We start from the raw sequence: 22,144 nt of genomic DNA, 5'->3' as shown, positions 1-22,144 counted from the left end.
ATTATTAAATATTATACATGTCGGTGTTTATCGTATTTTGTAAGACGGTTGATGTCTATATTAGTGATTTTTGATCAAAATTAATAGATGGATTTAATTGGCAAGACGTAAGTACATTCCCTTACATTTTTCACTCCATGTTAACAGTCCAATTGCAATCTGTCATCATCATTCCGTTCGCGCCATTCGGCCGATCGTCCATTCCCGCCACGGATCTTCCTTGTGCGGTCGTGGCTATTGCTTTCAAGCCGATCTGCAGCGACGGGATCCCATTTCTATGCCGTGTGAAGTTTAAACTAGATTGAGCCGATTTTTTTTTTTTTTTTATTTGATCAATTGAGCGATTAGAAATGGTCCGATATTCGCAACACTAGTCATGGCTTTAGGTGTATAAACCCAAATGGACTCACTCTTCCAAGTGGGAACTCATGAGAAATTAATATGTTTTAAAAAAAAAATAACTGAGAAAATACATCAATCGAATCTAGTTGTCGGAGCTTTAGTATTTCAGAAAATTTCGAGTCCCCTTTTCGATATGTACTCTATGTGATCCCTCGGGAAGATGATGAATCCTTTATTAGTCCGGTGGAATTTCCACATTGATGATATTATACTTTTGACTTAAGTAGCATTGATACTGATATGCGATACGTGACATGACATAACACGATACACCAACACGTTATTTTTTGAGAAATAAAGAATTTCGACATGTTGAGACACGTATATAAAATGTATATTTTTATATGTACATGGTAAATTATCATGTATATAAAGATGTCAATGACGATTAGTTTTTTTTTTTTTTTGTTGCTAGCTGGGTATATTAATTTTAGGATGATAAGATATATGACTTAAACATATATATTTTTAATAAATTTATATTATGACCCTTAGTTTATTAAAAATGCTTAAAATTAATCTCATGCATGACGAAATGGCATATTGGGATGTTGAACTCGCGTGTCGTATGTCTGGAGTGCTGATCACGAGTCTGTCATATGTCGGAGGGTGTTAGATATGACACAAGATTAAGGCCTTGAAGAGTGTTTGTGTCTGTCTGAGAGCGAATTTAATTATGGCGCCGGAAAGACTGACTCCGGTTCACTCGGGTGAACCGGATGTAACTGCGATTGAGTTTGGGCCGGGCCAAGGAAATGGGGCGTCGCGTCGGGTTTGGCTTTGGCTGCCGTCGTCACTGTGCAGGTATTTCAATTTCGCTACTCTCAGAGAGAGAGAGAGAGAGAGAGAGAGAGAGCGCGAGAGCGGAATCCCAAGAGCTCATGGAAGAAGGAATGCCCAAAGACGAGGTGGAGGAGGAAGAAGAAGGACCGCCTCCAGGATGGGAGTCCAGACCCACTCCGCCATTGCCAACATCACCTCGCTCCGCGAGAAACAACACCGGCGTGGCCATGAAAGTGGAGGAAGAAGAACAGAAGGAACAACCGAATGAAGCCGAAGAGAGGGAACAAGCAGACGGTCCACCTCCCGGTTGGGAAGCCGCTGCTTGTCCGTCGATCGGATCGCAAAGCGAGGGGATGGAAACCGAACCAGTTGGGTATGTGGAAGAAGAGAGGGCGGTGGGAGAAGAGGAAGAGGACGGTCCGCCTCCTGGTTGGGAAGCCAGTGCTCGTCCCTGGGTCGAATCGGGAAGCGAGCGGATCGACAGCAAAGCAGTGGCGGAAGGAGGAAGAGCGACGGAAGAGAGAGCGAAGGAGGAAGTGGACGGTCCGCCTCCTGGTTGGGGAATCGATCCTCATTGTCCGATCGAGCCACCAAGTGAGAGAATGGTGAAGAGCGAGGAAATCGAGGAAGTGGAGGAGGACGGTCCGCCAACTGGTTGGGGAATAGATCCTCATTGTTCGGTCGAGCCGCGTGGTGAGAGAATTGACAGCGAAGAAGCCGCGCAAGAGAACGCGATAGGAGAGAAAGCGAAGAAAGAAGAGGTGGAGGAGGACGGTCCGCCTCCTGGTTGGGGAATCGATCCTCATTCTTCGCTCGAGCCGCAAAGTGAGAGAATTGAGAGCGAAGAAGCCGCGGAAGAAAATGGGATAGGAGAGAAAGCGAAGGAAGAAGAAATGGAGGAGGACGGTCCGCCTCCTGGTTGGGGAAGCGTTCCTCATCGCTCAATCAAACCGGGGAGCGAGGGTATGAGAAGTGAACGAGTTGTGGAAGAAGAGCGAGAGGGCGATGACGCACCTCCTGGTTGGGAACCGGTGCCGGCGGAGGCCGCCTCTAAGTCGCCACAGCCAGCGCTGTCCACGTTAATGCCGTCAGCCCAGCAGCCTCGTAGCCGTACCTTAGGTCAGTGTGGTCGACCGTATCTCAAGTTCCTTCTTTTATGCGTGGTAGTTGCTTTAGCTTGTGCTCTATGGCGTCATTTTGATTCTCTTAAGTTCGTATCAAGAGGTGATTTTCACTTCGTCATTGCTTGGACGGTTGAGCTGATCTAATGGACAGTCCTTTCCTAAGTTTGAGTTACCTATTCATGGAGATGAAACTAGACATTTATGATTCATTTGATTGGTACTGTCACTTCACCAGTCGCGATACCTGTTTGGTTCTGATGCATAGGTTTCTTGTGGAGATCATAGCTCGTCTCAGTGGCTTATTTGCAAGATGAACGTCTGATTGGTGGTTTTGGGGGCATTCTTGTTGTTCACATATTCGAGAGCTTAGAGTGGCTTCGTGTTTGTTTCTTCTTTTACTGTTTTGTCTGTCTTTTTTATTCATTTATTTGTCTTCTGCATTATCTGGGCACAATTTGGTGAGGTTGATATGCAACTGCCAGCCCTATTGAGAAAAATTCGTGAAATGATGGTTCCTCATGCTCTGGATGGTCATCTTTGTAATACAAAATCAGGAAACAGCCAGCTTATGGATTGTTCTTTCACCATTTCTTTGGTAAGAACTGGTTGTTTAAGCAAAGAGAAGAGTGCTTTTTTTCATGCTGACCATGGTTGTACTTCTTTATCATACCGTTGTACTCTGCTATCAGGTCGTTGTTTGTAGACATAAGATTAGGCAAATCAAACTCATAGACCTCTTTTGCAGTCCAGTCATGTTTTGGATGCTCATATCTGCTAGTTGTCCATGCAATCACGACACCATCTTGATGCTTGATGTCTTATTAAGACAATTATGCTGCAGAAATGGCTCAAATGGTTTGTGGTTCCTGCCAAAGATTGCTTTCATATCAGCCAGGAGCCAAATATGTCCAATGCTTATGCTGCAAGACAATTAACTTCGTGTTGGAAGGTTTTATCTCTTAATCTTTATTAACTTTATCGTCATCTGTCCTTTTCTCCTTTCAAGAGCTATGCTAAAACAGGAATTCAAACTCATATGGTTTGTGTAATGGCAGATGTGGACCCATACCTAGTTACTCCCTATATTTCTACTTCACAGAGCTAAAAGAACTCATTAGTATGTGACTATGTTCTGAGCTGTACAGTGTTATATCCTCTCGACAATGCCATGACTGGTTCAAGTTTAAGTTTGACTTTTCATTGCAGTAAAAATATGTCGTCAGACTGTTAGTGCTATATGTTTCATGACACTGCAGTTTCTTCTTGGAATTTGCAAATGGCATGTTGGTTTATGCAGAATTGCTGTGTTACATATGGGACATAGGATTGTTTCGTGCCTTATCATGTTATACTGGATATTAACCTTTTGCCTTTTCTTTTAGAAAGGGGACGGGATTAGTGAGATTGGGTTGTGGTAGGAAGAGGGAGTCAAAGATAGATGTGCGGCATTGTAGATGTAGGTCGAGGAACAATACTGTTTTATAGGAGCTTAAATTTCTTTGACTTGCTTTATGTATGCGTGATGTATTCATGCTGGACATATCGTTGTGATGACAATTGATGCAATTACGACTGTTCTTCTTCCTCGATGCTTGGATGCAAAAGTTTTTAAAATAGGAAATACTCTCTATGGAAACCATTAGAGAAATTATTGTAGACTGAACCAGCTCGAGTCTGATCCTGAATGAAGAATAAGCTTTCAAGAAGAGACCTGTTTCTGCCTGTAACATGTCGTCTCCTAGTTAAGAATTTTTTAAAAATTCACTTGAATTTCCAAACGGAGCTCCTTTGGTGCCTCACTATGTGCCTTGGTTTTCTTGAACTGGAAGAGTTCAAAAGTAAGTAGTTATTGGTGGTCAAGCGACTCAAGTTGAGTCTGCTGGATAAAGAAAATAGGAGCCTTGGTGATATACCATACTATAAGTGTTAAGAAGCTGGTTGTTAGCATGTCTTGAGTTTACAGGATAGTCCCCCCCAAATTAAAATTTTGCCTCCAACTCTGCAGCTTTTGCCACATTTGTATGAATCTTATTGCGTAATAATATGATGGAGGGATACAACCAATCAGCAATTCCTCTTTTAATTTGCATTGCTAAATCTGTCATAATTCCGTTGCAAGAATAGCATAATTGAAGAAGAGACAAAACAATTCAGTTGTTGAAGCTGAAGTTGTTCGAAGTCGAAAATAAATTATGGTGTTCCTACCACTGTATAGTTGAGTCTAGTCTGGCTAGAATTTTCTTTCTGTTATTCAGTGATATATGCCTTTGTCCTACTAAAAAATGAAGTATTATCTTCATTCCCTCTGTCAGAGCATCAGGTTGGACAAGTCAAGTGTAGTACTTGTGCGATGTTGCTTATGTACCCATGTGGCGCTCCAGCAGTCAAGTGTTCCGCCTGCCGTTCTGTGACAGAAATTGGGGTATGCACGCTGTTAGCTTGAATAATTTTGTGTGACCTTGCTTGGCAGATATACCTTTAACTTCCATCATCAATTGAGTGCATTCCCATGGTAAACATCAGTGTTAGTAGAATCCCAAGTTCCTAGGGTCCCTTTAGGGCATACATAACCACTTATGTGACTGGAAATATTTCACGTTGATGAATTTTTGGTTTGTGAACATGAAAGAATTACATTTGTATATTTCCTTTCTAACCATGGGCCAATGTTCGTTTGACACCTGAGTTCAATTAGATACTTGTATGAGTTAGCTGTAATAGATTTGTTGAGTGGGAGGCTGTTATTCCTGTTTCTGTTCACTCTTGGATAGCCTCAAATTGACAACTAATACTGTCCTTTCCTTAACTTCCCTTTTGCTTGAAACTATGTAAAATGATGAGGCAACAAAAGTTACTTTCTCTCTATAGGACAGTATCACCATTGACATGAACTGGTACTTGCGCGAAAGATTTGATACGTGTCTTTGTTGTTTTCAAGCATCAGTCCTCTTATGTACGTCAAGGCGAACTTGTCTTGCTAATGCTAAGGTCTTAACCTGTGTCTTAATCTGTATCGCTAGGAGCACAACAAAAGGCCTCCATGGTCCGTACAGCAGGGGAAACTTCCCCCTCCCAGTTCAGTCGCTTTATGAGCTCACACAGATCTTCACTTCGGCAGGTAGTTCTATGTTCTGAAAACTTTTTCCGGTGCAAGTGCAAGTTTTTTGTGTCATCCACATACTGGATCTCCATTTGCTGGCTGTTATCCTTAATCTGGGTTTACACTTCCGCTGTTGGAACTCAGTTATGCCTTATTATTATGCGGCTTCTATCGTTGTACGGGACTGCTATAAAAATCTGTTTATGCTTCTTGTGCAGATGTTAACATCCCCGAGAAACGAAGGCAAATTCTTTGCATCTGCACTAACCCCGCGCACGTGTTTCGGACTCCATTTCTTGTCCGCATTTTGCTGCCTCTAACCAAATGCTCTCCGGGAACTCGAAAGGTCCCTGTAGCCAGATCTGCAGTCTCAGAGGATATCAGTCAGAGATTCTTGTCGTGCGAGATGTTTTTGCTGCTTCCTACAAGTCATTTAAGCAGCGATTAGTAGAACGAGTCAGTCCCTTAAGTACATGCGGATGTTTTAGTTCTTGCCTGACTAATCTCAGACTTTTACCCTGAGAATAACTTCTGCACCGGAGTAATCGCTCGAAGACTTTAATCCCCCTAGATTTCTAGGAACCGACGGCAGGCGGTCGTGATCCAGGAGTTACGTTTACGGAAGTACTCTTGCTGTTGAAGAAAATTCTGAACTGGAGGAGGAAAAAGATGTGTCAAAAAGACTAAAAGGGCATCACGTTCGAAGAAATTGCATGGGAGGACGAAACTGCAAAACAAAAGACAAAACAGAGTTTGCGGGTTATGCAATTTATACAAATGCCCCTTAAGGACGGAAGAATAAAATGTTAAAACGACCTTGCATTTTTAATTCATTCAACATTAGTCCTTGAGATATTACTAAATATTAAATCCAGTCCCTAAATTTGCAAATCATCGATTTTGGATTCACAATTTCATAGGATTGATGACATAAATAATTTCTGAATTTTTTCTTAAAGAAATTTTCCAGCATCTTCCTAAAATGAATCACGAGGATAGCGATGAATACTGGATTGCTGCTCTCTTTGAAGAAATTGGATGGAAAGCTAGAATATGTGGATACAAAAATGGAAGACCTACCTACGGTGAAATTCATTAACGTTATATCATTTCTCCTTCAAAAAATTGTAATTCATGAACTTTTAATTTATTTATTATGGTTATTGATATTTAACCTAACATGTAACGTGATCTTTGAATTTTTAATTTGTTCATTATGACCTTTGAAATTTTAGTACATTTTCAATTTAGCCCCTTAACTATTATTCAATTTAGTCCATGAGTTATATGAATTGAATATTTTCACATAGTTTAGTGATTAAATTGAGCATATATAAAAAGTCCAGTGACCGCTTGAACAAATTAAAGATTCGGAGATGGCGTTGTATATTCCACTAAAGTTCAATTAAAAGTCTATAAATGATGTCGCATACTAGCTCGAAATTCGAAATTAGTTGCGTCCATCTTTCTACTTTTGTAAAACAGTACCGGAGTTAGTGCGTGGGTGGGGCCCGCACTGGAGAAGAAGATCCCCTGTGCTTCAGAGTATAAGACCGCCATTCTCTCTCTCTCTCTCTCTCTCTCTCTCTCCCTCGCGCCGTCGTAGCTCCAATTGCTCGGTCCGAATGGTCGTCGTGCTGCGTCGTTTTGTCTTCTGGTGAGTGTCTTTCTTCTCTGTATCCATGCGCGCAGAGGCTAACGTGCTGTCGAGAGATGTGTGAAGAAATCGACCGGCAGGAAAAGCGAAAAAAAAAAAAAAGCCTCCGTTTGTAGCTATCTTTCTAGAATTTTCGAGGCGCGGATCTTCTGATCGGCTTTCTTCTGCGGAATGATGCTGCTTCTTTTGGGTCCTTGATATTGGGTTAGAATTCCTCCTGCGGACGCAAACATTTTGAGAGAAAATGATTTCCCTAGAGGTTAGGTCAATAGTAATTTATTCTCCTTCTGCTCCGTTTCCAGCTTTGTCTTGTGATGGTGCTCTGTGAATCTGCGGGCTGGGTTGGTGTTTCCTGGTCGCTAGTGGGTCGTCGGATTGGCCTAAACTTTGTTCTCTTGTACCGGGAAAATATCTTCGGCTGAGCATTTTTTGGGACAGTAATTATACGGGGAAGAGTCCAGGAACGTCGGTTGGGAATTTTCTTTAGTATTCTCCGGAGGCGTATGCCCGTATGTCTTCTGTTTATTTGGCAGATTGCGCTTTGTCTTTGGGTCGTAATTTTGCCATTTCATATTTATGTTTTGGAGAGAAACAACCTGAGTCATGCCATTGTTTGCGGTCCGGTTCTGAAGTAGGAATTGATATAAAACGAACGGCGCAAACAATCTCTCATAAAGTGATTTAGATGAAGAGACTTGATATTCCAAGTGAGGCAGAAAATTTTGAACTTGTGGGTTGGATCTTGTGTAGGTTTTCTTTTTTTGGTAAAGGAATCTTGTGTAGTTGTTCTCTGCTTGCTTCAATATTTTCAAATGCTTGGAGCTTTTGTATTGCATTTATTGCCTTATGGAATTGTGGTTATTTGCTACACTTGGAAAGGTCTAAACCTATGCACAATAATCGTTTCCTTCTGAGTTCTATTTAGAAACTTTGACGAAGACGGTGCAGAATTCCAGCTACATATTCCTAAACATATTTTTGAAAACCGAAACAAGAAATCAAGTGTGATCAATTTTCGTTCTGATTAGGAATTCAACATGTAAATGACAGATAGCTTCTAGATGTGTTCACGTTTTCCATCTGGTTATAGGCTTATATCTACAAGATGAGATCTGGAAAGACCTTGTGAAACATTTTTGTTAGGCCTGCATTTTTCCTGGGTAATTGTATGTTTCTGAATTTGTGCTTTATTATTGTGGAAGGGCCACAATTAAATGTTTAGGTTTAGTGCTTAGTTAATTCCAAGTAAGTCCTTTTGAGTTGTCCCGGTCCTCTGTCTGGCACCATCACTGTGATTTTGTGGAAGAGGAGAAATCTGGACTTGGATTATGGGAGTACAAGTCGTGAACGGCATTGATAGTCTTCTTTGGCCAAGAACCTCCAAATATGTAAATTTGACTTTTTCCTCCTTTTCTTTAATAATTTTTAGCAGACTTTCAAATACATGTTTCTCTAGTTGGACTTTTCTTTTTATTTACGCACGATCTTATCTACTTTTGTAACTTATTTTGGAAGGATTCTAGTGTGATGCACATTTAGGATAATTTGACTTGTGGACGCGGTATAAAAGCACTACGATAAAGCTCTATAAGGGTGCGCACGAAAACACTTCTCCATGAGAAATCAACTTCTGATCAGAAGTTGATTTCTTTACTTCTCCTCAAAAGTAGAAGTTGATTTTTCTACTTCTGCTCCAGATTGACTTCTGATTAGAAAAATTCGTTTGATAACGGTTGAAAATTTCTACTTTTGAAACATTATTAACAAAATTTTCGGCGGCGATGGTCGACAGTGGCGGTGGTCGGCGGCGGCTGTCGGCGGTGGTTGGCGGCGGTCGGCGGTGGTTGGCGGCGGTCGGCGGCGGTGGGTGGGCGATGGCCGGCGGCCGCAGCTGCTGTGATCGGTGGCCGGCGGTCGCAGCAACAATGGTTGGCGGAGGTGGGTGTAGTCCAAGAAGTGATTCTCGGAGCCGAGAAATTAAAATTTTTACTTCTCAAAATTAGCCAAAAATCCGATCAGAAGTGAAAAATCTTACCGGAAATGAAAAATCCTACCATAAGTCAATTTTTTTACCAAACGGATTTCTACTTCGATCAGGTTTTTATCAAACACATTTCTCCGCCATATGGGCTTTTGGCAGAGAAATGTAATTTCTGAAGTGTTTTCATGCCCATCCTAAGCATGTCTTTGGGGAGAAGTGGACGTAAAAAAAATTTGTGGAAGATGGAAAATTCTGAAAAAGAACGGACATATGAAAAGGTTCTTGCACAGGGGCTACAGGTCCAGTTTCTGCATTTACAGTAACTGTATTCTAGATAGCCTGTCTTGAGTGTCTTTATTTGAAATTTCAGCTTAAAGCATGTTGTGGGCCCTCCATTTCGCTTTCTTTCCTGAGGTGCATCCTCATTTTGGCCCTTTTTCATGTCTCCCAATGAATTTGTGGGGTCTTCTTGTTTGCTTTCTTGGCATAGTTTTAGACAGATCCAATAAAGGTTGAAAAGCGTCGGTGTATTCTATGCGTTTTGAGGGTAATATCATTCGCTTCGTTCCTAGCAACATTGGACTTCTGTCTCTTAACTTCTCTTTCTCCCTTGTCAATCCCAGACTCCTTTTGTCCCTAAACAAAATTTGTTCGAAAAGATCCATGGTCTTGGAGCAGTATTTTGCCAAGGAATGGAAATCCACCTTAGGCAACAGTGAGACAATCGATCCTGGAAATAGCATCGGCTCCTTCGACTGCAATATCTGCCTGGAATCTGCCCAAGAACCCGTGATCACCCTCTGTGGTCACCTATACTGCTGGCCCTGCATCTATAAATGGCTCCATGTACAAAGCGCATCTCTTGCTTCAGATGAACACCCACAATGCCCAGTCTGCAAGTCTGAGATTTCACATACAGCCATGGTCCCCCTGTATGGCCGTGGCCATTGCTCCAGTGAACTTGAGCTAGAAGGGAAGTCTTCAAATCGTGCTGTGGTCATACCCCCGAGACCAGCTGCTTGTGGAACTCAAGCTCCAGCATCTACGGCAGCTCCGACCACTCAGCAGCTTCCATATCGAAACCCTTATCAAGACCAACATTTCCATACTGGTCCTTTGAGCAGTTATGAAAATGAAGCTTCATCATCGTTGCTCAACTTTGGAAGCACGGGCATTCGGAATACAACGGTGGGTATGTTTGGCGAGATGGTTTACGCGAGGGTGTTTGGCAACTCGTTGAGTTTGTATGGTTACCCTCACTCCTATCACCTTGTTGGGGGGCATAGCCCCAGGCTGAGAAGGCAGGAGATGCAGGCAGATAAATCACTGAACAGAGTTTCGGTTTTCCTTTTCTGTTGGTGCCTACTCTGCCTTATTGTGTTCTGAGTAAGCTATGCAAATTTGGCCAAGTTATGTAGCCTGCTTGTAAAGAGTGCTGTACCTTTGAACATCCATACATATGTGAAGCAGCAACCTGATGCCGTATCCTGAAACTTATCTTGTCCAATTAGTTGGTTTTTGAATGTTTGAGAGGACTGCATATCTCAGATGTAGAGCAGATCACAACAGTTATAGGAAATCATATTGGGTTTTAGTACTAGTTTGCTTCACACTGTTTTAGATCACGTCAGACAAATGTATCCTTGTTTCATCAGCCGAAGTTTGTACTATTACCTATCGTCGGTATGCAGATCGATTCTTCCCAGAATTCACAAGGAAGTAAACCTGAAGAGCACCTTCATGGCGTTCGTTAAGGGTCATCGATTGAGCATTGGAAATCTAAATATTTCTATTTTAAGTATGTGTCTTCTTTGAAAAGAGTTCTTGCTTGATTTTTAGAACTTGTTGATATGCTTTATTTTAATTTAGAGCACTTGTTAGTGAAACCCTTAAAAGAAATTATGATCGGCATATGTTGAATTTATCAAAATAATGACCTTTCGGCATGTTTTAAATTCCAATGTTGTTCTCTCTCAGGTGGATAGTAGTTGAAAGAAGAATGAGTATATAAGTCAAATCGATCACACTCCCCTAAACTACAGAGATCCAAATCAAGTGGACCAACCATCTTCTCTGCATTCTGCACTGAAAATGAGTTTTGACTCTTTATTAGCAACAGAAACGAGTACTCTGGTAGTCCCATGGAACAGATGCTCCGAGTTTCGTTCGTGTAAGTTGGATTGGCTCCAGGTGGTCCAACATCTAAGGAAAATGGGTGATGAAGGAGTGCTGAAAGTGGTCCAATGGAATTCGCAGATCTCCTGGTTATGGAAATGAACTTAAGTTATAAGTTAGACATGCCTAGTCCCATTCAAGTGAGTAAATGTACGGCCAAGTCCCAATCAAACTCTCTCTTCAAGCCAATCGATGGATGACATGTATTAGTCGAGTAATGGTGGGAGTAAGATGAGTATAAACAATTGTGTACATGATTAAATGACAGACACCCCATATAATATTCAAACAAGATATGTTCAAACCTAATCAGTGCGATGTGATGAGCGAAATAAACTACCTATTATATCATATTATATCTCAGACGCGTCGCCTAATAAATCATTCAAGTAAAAAATTCGCAGATAGGAGGACATTGCGTTGTGATCTAGAAGAGATTGACTTGAGGGTAGGTGGGCATTGACTGAGCACTCTATGATTTTGGCATCTTAGCAGGAGATTTTTACGGTCTTTCACCGGACTGCAAACTCAACTCCACGAGCAATTCGATCCAAAATTGTCCTTCTCCGCATCAAATTTTTCCACAAAGAAGCAACCTCGAAATGCTTGCCTTTTGACCACTTTCACTCCCCCACAATCCAAAGAAATCAGTGTGTGATGCACTAGCCATGGACGTGCTTGATTCAGCATCTCACCTTTGGCCCTTTTGTCTCTATCAAGTTGTCAATTACATATCATTTATTCATATGCTATTTTGATTGTTGGAGCCACCTTTGTCTTGTGATGGTACTGCGTCTCTGCCCTAAAGTGCTTTAGTTACTTTATTAATTCATGGTCTAGTCGTTAAATTGCTTTTCTAAAGCAAATCTTCTTCTCTTCAATCATGTGGAGCACCAAGAGTTCCATTGCTGAAGGAAAATGGAGTGATCATGGGTTAAAGCCAAACTAGTGTTGACATGCCCGCCTCGCCGTTCGGCTTTATGATCTCGGAGGAGATACGTCAACACCAGACGAATTGCAGGCGCCTTTAAAGATCTTATCGACCTGTAGACTATGCGGGTGTGGAATCCCTCCGAATTAGTGAGAAAAATAACATGCTCAATTCGGAAGACGTATGCTCAAGAAAACATAGAGACTGTTCCTTGTATAGAATCTCAAGTTGACTGCCTTACCAACCCAAAATTTTCCCTTGATTGGCATATCTGGCAATGTATGATAGATCATCTCGACACAAAAATTATTGTACAATGCTCTTTGTACCCTTTTGCTAAGCAGTCTCTATTTTTTCGAAATATTATGATTGGAAAAAATGAGTACGCGATTTCATGAATTAGGTCTTTGATCAGGATGTCCACATTTTTATTTTGTCGACTTTTCTTGGTCCTCAGCTAATGTTGGTATATCGAATCCACGATGAGCGATCCATGGAGCAGTGCCGGTGGAAATCGAATGATGCTGGCTATAATATGATTAATCTCTAAAATTCATATATTAAGCGATGTGATGTACTTCTATTTGGTGATGGATATGACCGATTCGTCTGAATATCAACTTATGGTCAATCATGCTCACGCCGACTAAGTAAAACGTTTAGGTGAATCGGCATCTTCGGACGGCTCCTTCCTATTCAGAACAAAAGACAGTAAGAGAAAGAGACGCAACCAAAGGTTATTCAAGATTGAGGAGAGCACGGAACAACGAAAGGAAACGAAAAAGAAGTCGTCAAAGAGGAGGCGGTAGTTATTGTCAAGCCTCTGAGATGAATCCAAAAGCACAAGACAAGAACACATTGTCTGAAAGAATTTATGTTTGTTTCCTGCAGTTGTTTTAGCAAGAAAAAAAGGGCAAACCTACAAGAAGCAATATTTTCATAGATGAAGCAACAATCTCCAAATATATGGGGGCTATTCTGAAGATATGAACAAAATGAAATTACCCAATTAGTCCCGCAAGATCCCGATCTTGATTTGAGTTCGAGCAGACAACCAGTCGAACTTGATCGCTTACAAGCTGTTGGACTCGCCTGTGCACTCACACGAAACCACACAAATTGCAGGTTGCAGGTTCAACCCTTGCAACCTGTAGAAATTCCGTGCCTAACCGGTCTCTATTTTACATTGACGCACAGGGTAACTCACTGCATCCCCTGCAGATCCAATTCTGCCGGGTTCGGACGTATCCACTCCATTTCCTTTCTCAACTCATTTCTTGTGCACAATCCATTAGTAGTTAAAGTTTCAGAATATCTCATTTAACCAACGGCAAGACCTCCATATAGAGCATGGCAAGAGTCATCTACGCAACAGACGCTGCAAAAAAGAAAGTATGTCTTTCCTTTGACTAGGAAATAGAAGATTATCCATATAGGGCTACACAAAAGCTCAAGCGCATCTGTATTAAAGATAGCAAATGAAGAATGCCTTTCTTTTATTTGATCTAAAAGTTTGACATGAATAAGCTTCAGCACCATCCTCAAATATCTTCATCTCGAATTCTAATTCCCTTCAACTTAAAGAACAAGGAAACAAAAGTGAATGGCAGACCTCTTAACTTGGGTTTCTGGCTATGGATAAAAACAACAATCAGTGTCCAAGAAAACAAGACCAAATTAAGAGCCAGCCCCCAATGATGCCTGAGAGTCTCAACTTTAATTCCTCTTAACGAGAGGCCTTGGAAAATAGAGGGACCCCCAATCCTCGTTCACGTAAAATAATTACTTTCTTGTTTGCCTTCATCACGTGTTTTTGCAACCAACTGAAGTCGAAGCAAAAATCTATTTTTTGGCGAAACTCAAAAGTTTTGGATCTATATTAGTAAGGGGAATAAGTATTATTCCAGCGTTTCCTTCTTCAGTCCATTGAATTGATTCCTTCGCCAATAATTTCATAACCTGTTTGAACATAAGAAAACCCTCGGGCTTAGTAAGATTAAATCTGTCTCACATCTAAAAAGCTGGCGTAAACGAAGGAAAGGAGGCGAGAAAGCAATGTTTTCATCTGAAAGATATAGTTCCACTTGGATTTTCAATATTTACCACGGAGATAGAGGGAGTTTGTAGCTATTGAAAAGACTAGCCTTAATAGAATTTTCATTCTCCCTAGTATAAGAGTAACACAAACAGAGCAGAATATCTTACCAGCCGCTTACGAGCCCCTTTGGAGACATCTTCCTCATTTGTTTCGATGATCACTTTAAGATAGCTGATCGCTGATTTCAGAACACGAGATCATTTACTGTGTAAAAAATCAATAGCAAAGTTTAACCAGCAGAACAAATACATACTTGGGATGCCAGCCAGTGACGAAAGGTGGCGCCTAAGAAGACGTATTGCCTCTAGGGCACCATGTTCATGCAAGTCAAGCAACATAAAGTCTACTGTATCCTTGTTTCTGCCCATAAGAGCAATATAAGACGTTACACATACTTGAAGTAGGGGAGAGAGGGAGCCAATCCACCCCTCATATAAAAAGAAAACTACTCAATATTAGAAAAGATACCGACATCGCCACTTAAATATGGACACTCATTATGTTTGATGGGGTATTAACCTCGTTTCAAATATCTTCTGATAGGACTCTTCATCAGCTTCGCGAGCCTTTTTGCGGAAGAAGTGTCCCTATAATTGGAGAAAAACATTTTAGTAGTTGAATATCCTCCACGGCACTTTCTATCGGAGATACAACATTGTAGCTAAAAGGGATAGTAATGAATTATCTTAATTCAGAAAAATTAAGAAGAACAACTCTTTCTCTTGTTCAGGAACAATTAATATAAGACCATACCAAAGAAATTGCTGAAAATGGTTGACATTAAAAGATATTATGGGATTTGCTCATAATACTATCAATGGCATCCATTTCTACTGCCTTAACAAATGGATAGTTGGTTCTAAATTTACATGTTGGAAGCATGCGACTTCATTGGACTTTAAAAAAACATCACACTTCCATTATAATGAGAGAAGGGAAGTCTCAGCTCGGAATTTCTACTTTGTTTACCTGTTCTAAAAGTTTGCCTGCCCGAGCACGATCACCCTTAGCAAATGCTTCAACAGCCTAACAAGAGAAGGTATAAAACTTTAAGCAGACGAGCATGACCATATCAGGAGATACAACCATTACATAATGAAGTGAAGGTATCCTGAACAAGGAACTCACAGCCTTATAGTACTCTCTCATTGTAGCCCTATATTCCTCCACAGCTCTACGAAGAACCTCGTAGCTATCCTCTTCAACTAGATCTTCCACTGGAGAAGAAAGTATATATAAATCGGTAGGCGAGAAAATGAAGATAACATATATTGAACAAATATCAGCTTATCAATATCTTGGGTAAAAAATCAAGAAAACAAGAAACTGATGACATTATGAAATGCTTTGTACTGAGATACAACTTTCCAGTTGCAAGCCCATCAAAAGAAGGCAGGGTGCAAGAGCAAAAGGAAATTTAATATGTGAAAAGGAATGTTAGAGTCTGGTCCATATTTGCTTCAAAGTTTCAACAAATAGGAAGACTTCGGAATTTATATACTAATGATAGCGTAAGGAATTTTTTCAGCTATCTGGAGAAAAGTGCATACCATCCTCATTATTATCTTGTTGCAAATCTACTACATCCTTCTTGTCAAACAGAAAAGAATCTGGAAGAGGTGCTGCCACTACTTCACCAAATGCTTTAGACCTCTTGGCAGTTTTTACAGGGCTACATGACTCCGTTTGTCCCCCAGAATTAGTGAACAATGAAGCCAAAACTTCTTCTTCGAGATTGTTTCTCTGTCTCTGCCCTCCATTCAATTTACCTCCATATGTACCTGGAACACTGTGCAAAAAGTTTGTGATATGCATTACTGTTTTCCCCTTCACTGCCATAAAACTATTCTATTTATCGAATTAAACAAGAGAAGAGGAGGAGGAGAAAATAAACATACCCTTCTGATATATCAGCACTTTGCATCACTGTTGGCCTTTGAAGTACCTCCTGCAGAATGAAGACAGAGAAGGACAGGAAGGACTATATGTAAGCCAACCAATTAGGAATGTATATTTAAGCAAAAACCACAGAACTTATCGATTGCATATCAACTAGCCACCAAGAGGACTTGAGGACTATATCCATTGTCATCCCAAGTGATCTATATCCCCAGAATACAATGCAGACAAATCCAATTTATACATGGCTCGATTGGTAAAGAAAATAGAGCAAATTCCACAAAGCCAATAACAAGTGTTTGGTCATGCTATTGCTGTTCTTAATGACCTTGCAGAAAAATGCAATTACTCCATACCTTGTCTCCTTTACTGGAAGGGCAGGGAAAAATGACTATGCCAGACACATGGTTTCATATAGCGTCATCAACTAGACTTTTGCCAGATTAAGACATACAAAAAGATGCAACATTTGAAACTAAAATGTGGCAAAGTATCACGATAAAACACTGCCAGTTGCTAATATTTCCAATAGCTTTCATATGGATGTAACAACTATTCTGCGCAAAACTTGTTATCAGCTGCTGCCAAGAATTAAGGAATTTAAAGCTCATATTTATGATCAAGCAAAGAGGGAAGGGCCCCAGCTGAACATTCATCCCACAGAGAATAATGTGTTAGGAACATTTTCGTATCAAGTCATTTATGAGAACACATAATATTGCATCAGATAGGTGAAATTCAACCAGTGTATACTAAAATCTAAGCGGAGTCCCCATATCTACAACAAGTTCCTAGAATGCTATGGCAATTTAAACACTAGTCAAAGTGTGATTGGGGAACCCATACTCAGTGGAATCCATTACTTCTACTATCGGAAACAAAGGGTTCCCATTGCAGATTAATCCTTAGACAAGGCAAATACCTAAATGATCAACATGGAATCACATTGAATTTTATTAACAAAACATATCATAAATCCACTTGGCGTGAGAAGCATTATTATCGGACAAACCATCAGACCAACCTTCTTAGACTTGCCGAGAAAGTTGTTTCCTCTCTTCAAAACTGCAGCTGACAGATCAAATAGCTTGTCCATGCTCTAAATGACCCAAAAAGAAATAGAAGTAATCAATATCCCATAGTTCTCCATAAAAATAAATATCATGTGAGGGACAGAGGATGCTATATAGCACAAGAGAACTTTTTCTTGAAAAGACGGTATTCGTGCCATTTTAGAAGTAAAATCAAATCATGCATACCTTTTCCATGTTATATCCACATTTACCTGCACCCAAGGCAAGGTTGTCAGTACACAACAAAAGAGCCCGCAAAGGCAAACTCATAATCAAACTAAGTCACCATAAACACTAATATCTAAATAGAGAAGTGTCTCTCTCTTCCTTTGTAAAATAAAGCTTTCTTGCTCAAGCCAATAATTATTCAAAAGTTCGCACGGGTGGGAGCTCAACTACGAATGAAAGAGAGCCAGGAGCTAGTTGGCTGATGCTACTATTGATGAAGCAGAATTCCATTTTGATCTTATATGGCAAAGATCGAACTATATTCCTCAAGCATCTCTATTTGCTAATTCATTGGAAAACTTCGGACACTTAAGAGACTAAGCTGCAGCTGCATTGTGTCACCTAGTTACGGAGGTTTTGCTCCAGTTGAAGTCACGCAAGGGCTTCTTCCAACAGACCACTTCCAAGACAATAGCGGTGCAAGTGAAATTATTACCAATCTCTACAGCCTAATCAAATAAACCTACGTGTTTGTTTCCCAGTTCTCTTCCCATTTGCCTCTACTTGAAGTAAGTTACTCTTGAGCTATTAAATATATCAAGAAAGGAAATGATATTTTTTTTAAAGTTTGAAGACGACTGAAGATCACTTGTGTGGCATTACCCAAGATCATGCTTACCAAGAACTTCTCGAATGACATCCCTGTCAAGCTGAAAGCCATCCCCTAGCATTTTGAACAGAAAATCTTCCATGTCCTGGTGCATTTGATCATCCTTAGAAGCATCCAGTTTGGAAGCATTGCCTGAAAGCTCAGATGCTGGCAACACCTTGGAGTCCAGTTTCAAAGGTTTTCCTGCCATACGAGATCCATTTGCCAAGGATGTGGACCTGACATAATCTTTACCGATAACACCTGAAATGGTACCGACAGAAATAGGAAGCCCCTTTTGTTTTGAATATCTGGGATTTCCATCAGCCTGAACCAACTTCTCAGAAAAGTTACCACAGGAAAATTCTTCAGACAATTGACTTTTTGCAACACAATGAGTATCATCGGCGGTAGATGCAAAAGAGCTTCCCTTCGTGTCACTCAACATAGAACCTGCTACATCTGCATTCCTGCCCGCCTTGAGGTAAGCAGAAGCAATCTCTTCCAGAGAAAAGACAGAACCAAATACATCAAGCAGAACCTTCAATCCTTTTTGGTCATCATCACTTTTCTGTACCATCAAACCAGATGCATCCATCCTGAATCTACTAATAGGAGACGAGTCATTTCCAAGTCAATAAAGCATACCACTATGACTAGCCAAAAAAGGGGGAAAAAAATACATGAATGGTAGCTGTTACCATGGTTACATACAAGATCTACATCAATCGTGATTGGCTATTAAAGAATAAATGGAAAATTTTCTACCATCAATAAACTTGTCAAAAATTTCCTACTCCATGCTTTACACACAGTCCCCAACCTGCCAGTGATTTTTAAACGAGACCAATGATGGACCACTTAAGTGAACTTAGGAATGGGGGAAAAAACTACACTAGTGGCGACCCATCAAACCCTCTCCATATGGGGTGGGACTCCCCTACCAATGACAGAGTTGGGGTAGGGACAGGAATTAGCTTGTTGCCTAGTGCGGGCCATAGAAAGGGGACGGGATCATCCTCTGCCCTGCATACTATAAACTCCCTGTTGTGTGTCACCCCAATATGGGTATCCCTTTTTAATCATTATTATTACTTAGCTCTCTTTATAACATGCTACATTTTGAGTATGCTCCTTAAGCTAAGTTAAAAATGCTACTCATCCAATTATATTTCCATGTCAATCTCCATTGTGTCAGACTTTATGTCAGACTTCAGATCTTTCTAAGCAGCATTGCCAATTCAAAGGAAGTGGATATATCTCCAAGCTGCAACACATGAAAAAGATTAAATGAGTAGTTCCTCCCTTGCACCCATCAGATATGTCTCCTTAACCCCAGTTTCATAAGTGTATTCTGTCTTTTGTTGCCTGGTTTCTGTTAATGTTGTAACACATAATTACAACTATGAGGAAGTGTGACATTTGCATTTCCAAGAACAGAATTGCAGCCTAAGACACCAGGAATGTTGCCCGTTCTTTCCTTTTTCGTTCTCTATCCAATAGAACTGGGTTAAAAATGGGGAAACGGCAGTTTGATTCGGTGTTTTTACCACAGGAGATTTAATGATCTCAATTGGAACCTTATACCTCATCGCAATCCGACAGTTGGATTGACCGGCCTCATCAGACCTTGCAAAACAATGATCTTACTCTCACAACCTAAATGGAGCATTATCTCGTTGCCATCCAACAACTTGATAATACACCTGACTTCCCGCTCACCTCACCATTTATCATGAATTTTCCTTTTAATCTTCTTTGAAATAACCAAGACAAAGTTCACACTGAGTACTGAGGAGGAAGTGAGTGAGAATCCACAACATGAAGCAAACTTTTAGTGACATACTAGAAGAGCACCTTAATAACCATAACTAGCTGCATGGGACAGGTCAATGCAGATCTATGTTCAAGGAAAAAAATTTTGCCGTTCCCAACAGACATGGTGCTTAAATCTGAAGGCTTAAGACAAGCATTGCAGACACATCCACTTTTTGTATAATCAAAATTCTGACTATCAAAGTGTTTTACAAAAACAGACTCCTCAATACTTCTCCAGCAAGAGAACACCACCAAACGAACCATACTAACTGAATCGAGTAAAGTCAATACCACACCTCGTAACAATTGTTTGCACTGCGTGACAAGTTGGACAATTCTGGCAAAAGAAGCCTTGACACCAAAGAAAAGAACCAGTCTAGAATAACAGGAAGAAAATAATTCTAGCAATTACTCAACTTTTGTTTGGCACCCACGAATGACAAAGGACACCTGACAACCAGTAACAATCATTGGGAAAGCATGCTGCAAACCCAAGATTTTGATGATACAAGAGAGGAGCTGAACTAACATTCGGCAAAAGCACATCCCCACAATGTGGCAAAAGTTAAGACCTTTAAAAGCATCAATGGACGATCACGCTATCACAATGCAACAAAGCTGCCGGGTAGCAGAACCCGTCCAATCAAGCAGTAAACAGCATGAAACAGAGAGAACACGGGCAACAAACACACCCAACAAAGCTGCGAACTTTCGCGGCATAGCACGAATTCAATCCGATACCAGCTGACTACGACACAACCACAGAGAGAGAAGAGGACCTGGAAAGGCTCTGGTCGGACGAGCTCGGCGTCGCAGCTTGAGACGGCGGCTGCTCGGCCGAAATGCCTCTGCGTAATGGTGAAGAAGAAGAAGCAATCACCAACCGCGATTCACGATGCGCAAGAACCGATTGCCATCAGTTCCAGATATACATATATATATATAGAGAGAGAGAGAGAGGGATTGACCGAGGAGAGAGAAGGAGAGGTTTTGCGCGCTCTGCTCCAAGTCCCACACACTGAACGCTTTTTTTTTTTTTGTGGATATTTTCATTCCTCTGTAAACGCCGCGTCTTCTCTTGCAAGCTTTCCTTTCTCTTTTCTCTTTTTCTTTTTCCTATAACGCTTTGGAACATTTTCACTTGGAAACGAGCCAAAAAGAAAAAAAAAATTTGCATTTTCATTATCAAAGGAAATATTTGAAAGTACGTTATTGTTGCTAATAATGCAAATATTTTCCGTTAAATGATATTTTTAAGCACCACCGCAGTGGACGGTCTAAGGGTTAGGGATTACTCTCGAGTGATTTTAAGGCCCCTCATCATGGGTACAGATCCCCCGAGTCGTTCTTCGAAGCCAAGAAGTTTCGGTTTACCCGTGGCGTAAATTTAGGCCTGGTCATGGCATATGATAGCTTCGACTTCATTCCCACCAGTACGACAACATGATAGTAATGAGAGGCTCGCTCAACATGAGCGTAAGTTACGATTCAAATCACGGCGTAGGATTTCTATCGTTATGCCCGGAGGGATCGCCCCGTTCTAACCTTGTGAGTTATGTCATCAAAATAGACACTTTACCTTCTTTTCTAGACACTACAAAAATGGAGAAGCAACGGCAAAAAAAGAGGAGAAAAGATCAAATTTTCCTTCCTTTTCTTCACAAAAAATTTCGAAAAGTTTCTAATTTTCCATTCAATTTGCGACCCTCTCTGTGTCCAGACAGGATGTTTCGAAACATTGCGAGGAATCCAAAATCCTACCTGCCTCTCACATTTGAATCTGGCGGGTTAATTAAATTTGAATAAAGGTTTGATTAATTAAATCCATTAAATAAAGAGCTGATTAATTATGTCCATTCAAGCTTTGAAAGCAAGCGAATGGAAGGTCGGCCCAAGAAAAGAAAAGTGAATGGAGTGTATTGCCATCTAATAAGATTCCTGGTTGCTTTAAGGACGCAATTCTATTTAGAATAGCTTGTGAAACAAGTATCGACTGCTCTTAAGAATTTAAGACAGTCCGATGAAAACAAATTTATGCATCATTTGTCTTGCGAAAAACTCGAATGTATTTGAATTTTTTTTACCTAAATTTGATTATTACTGTTGCTTACAAAAATGAATCGACGAAAACTATCATTGTAAAATGTAATCACTTTTTTTTATAATGAGAATATTATCCGCTACCGCTTTTTGCGAAAAACATATACGATCAAAATTACGAAAATCTTTTACAGATTATCGATTTTTCCGTAACTCGCCCCTTTTGACGCGTAAACTTGAATTTGA

The 22,144-nt window shown here is 40.6% G+C and overlaps 3 protein-coding genes across 8 annotated transcripts; 2 read left to right on the top strand and 1 right to left on the bottom strand.

Moving 5' to 3' along the window:
- Window positions 1–415: 415 nt before the first annotated feature.
- Window positions 416–6,001, top strand: LOC115750352 (retinitis pigmentosa 1-like 1 protein). Of its 2 annotated transcripts, none has more exons than XM_030687643.2 (6): window positions 416–531; window positions 1,076–2,304; window positions 3,151–3,258; window positions 4,622–4,731; window positions 5,330–5,427; window positions 5,989–6,001. In XM_030687643.2, exons 2-5 carry the CDS (start codon window positions 1,158–1,160, stop codon window positions 5,399–5,401), a joined length of 1,437 nt encoding a protein of 478 aa, XP_030543503.2. In that variant the 5' UTR covers window positions 416–531; window positions 1,076–1,157; the 3' UTR covers window positions 5,402–5,427; window positions 5,989–6,001. The 2 variants fall into 2 exon arrangements, with proteins under 2 accessions (XP_030543503.2, XP_030543502.2); XM_030687642.2 differs by lacking the exon at window positions 5,989–6,001 and adding an exon at window positions 5,628–5,954.
- A 935-nt stretch (window positions 6,002–6,936) lies between these two features.
- Window positions 6,937–10,647, top strand: LOC115750353 (E3 ubiquitin-protein ligase RMA1H1-like). 3 transcript variants are annotated; one of them, XM_048276506.1, is made up of 4 exons: window positions 7,257–7,816; window positions 7,850–8,654; window positions 9,243–9,346; window positions 9,671–10,647. In XM_048276506.1, the coding sequence occupies exons 3-4, from the start codon at window positions 9,318–9,320 to the stop codon at window positions 10,431–10,433; spliced, it is 792 nt and encodes a 263-aa protein (XP_048132463.1). In that variant the 5' UTR covers window positions 7,257–7,816; window positions 7,850–8,654; window positions 9,243–9,317; the 3' UTR covers window positions 10,434–10,647. The 3 variants fall into 3 exon arrangements, with proteins under 3 accessions (XP_030543508.1, XP_048132463.1, XP_030543506.1); XM_030687646.2 differs by having other exon boundaries at window positions 7,850–8,658; window positions 9,247–9,346; XM_030687648.2 differs by lacking the exons at window positions 7,257–7,816; window positions 7,850–8,654; window positions 9,243–9,346 and adding an exon at window positions 6,937–7,066.
- A 2,985-nt stretch (window positions 10,648–13,632) lies between these two features.
- On the bottom strand, window positions 13,633–20,885 carry LOC115750350 (putative nuclear RNA export factor SDE5). Of its 3 annotated transcripts, none has more exons than XM_030687638.2 (12): window positions 20,638–20,885; window positions 18,071–18,645; window positions 17,410–17,435; window positions 17,175–17,249; window positions 16,150–16,199; window positions 15,802–16,040; window positions 15,380–15,468; window positions 15,221–15,277; window positions 14,771–14,838; window positions 14,505–14,611; window positions 14,359–14,429; window positions 13,633–14,112 (listed from the first exon to the last, which is right to left on the bottom strand). In XM_030687638.2, exons 2-12 carry the CDS (start codon window positions 18,636–18,638, stop codon window positions 13,996–13,998), a joined length of 1,467 nt encoding a protein of 488 aa, XP_030543498.1. In that variant the 5' UTR covers window positions 18,639–18,645; window positions 20,638–20,885; the 3' UTR covers window positions 13,633–13,995. The 3 variants fall into 3 exon arrangements, with proteins under 3 accessions (XP_030543498.1, XP_030543501.1, XP_030543499.1); XM_030687641.2 differs by having other exon boundaries at window positions 15,380–15,462; XM_030687639.2 differs by having other exon boundaries at window positions 18,071–18,639.
- Window positions 20,886–22,144: the final 1,259 nt, after the last annotated feature.

Source organism: Rhodamnia argentea, chromosome 3 (assembly GCF_020921035.1).
Source record: "Rhodamnia argentea isolate NSW1041297 chromosome 3, ASM2092103v1, whole genome shotgun sequence".
Lineage (NCBI taxonomy): Eukaryota > Viridiplantae > Streptophyta > Magnoliopsida > Myrtales > Myrtaceae > Rhodamnia > Rhodamnia argentea.
The sequence above is the reverse complement of the archived record's forward strand: the minus strand, read 5'-3'. Positions and strand labels throughout refer to the sequence as shown.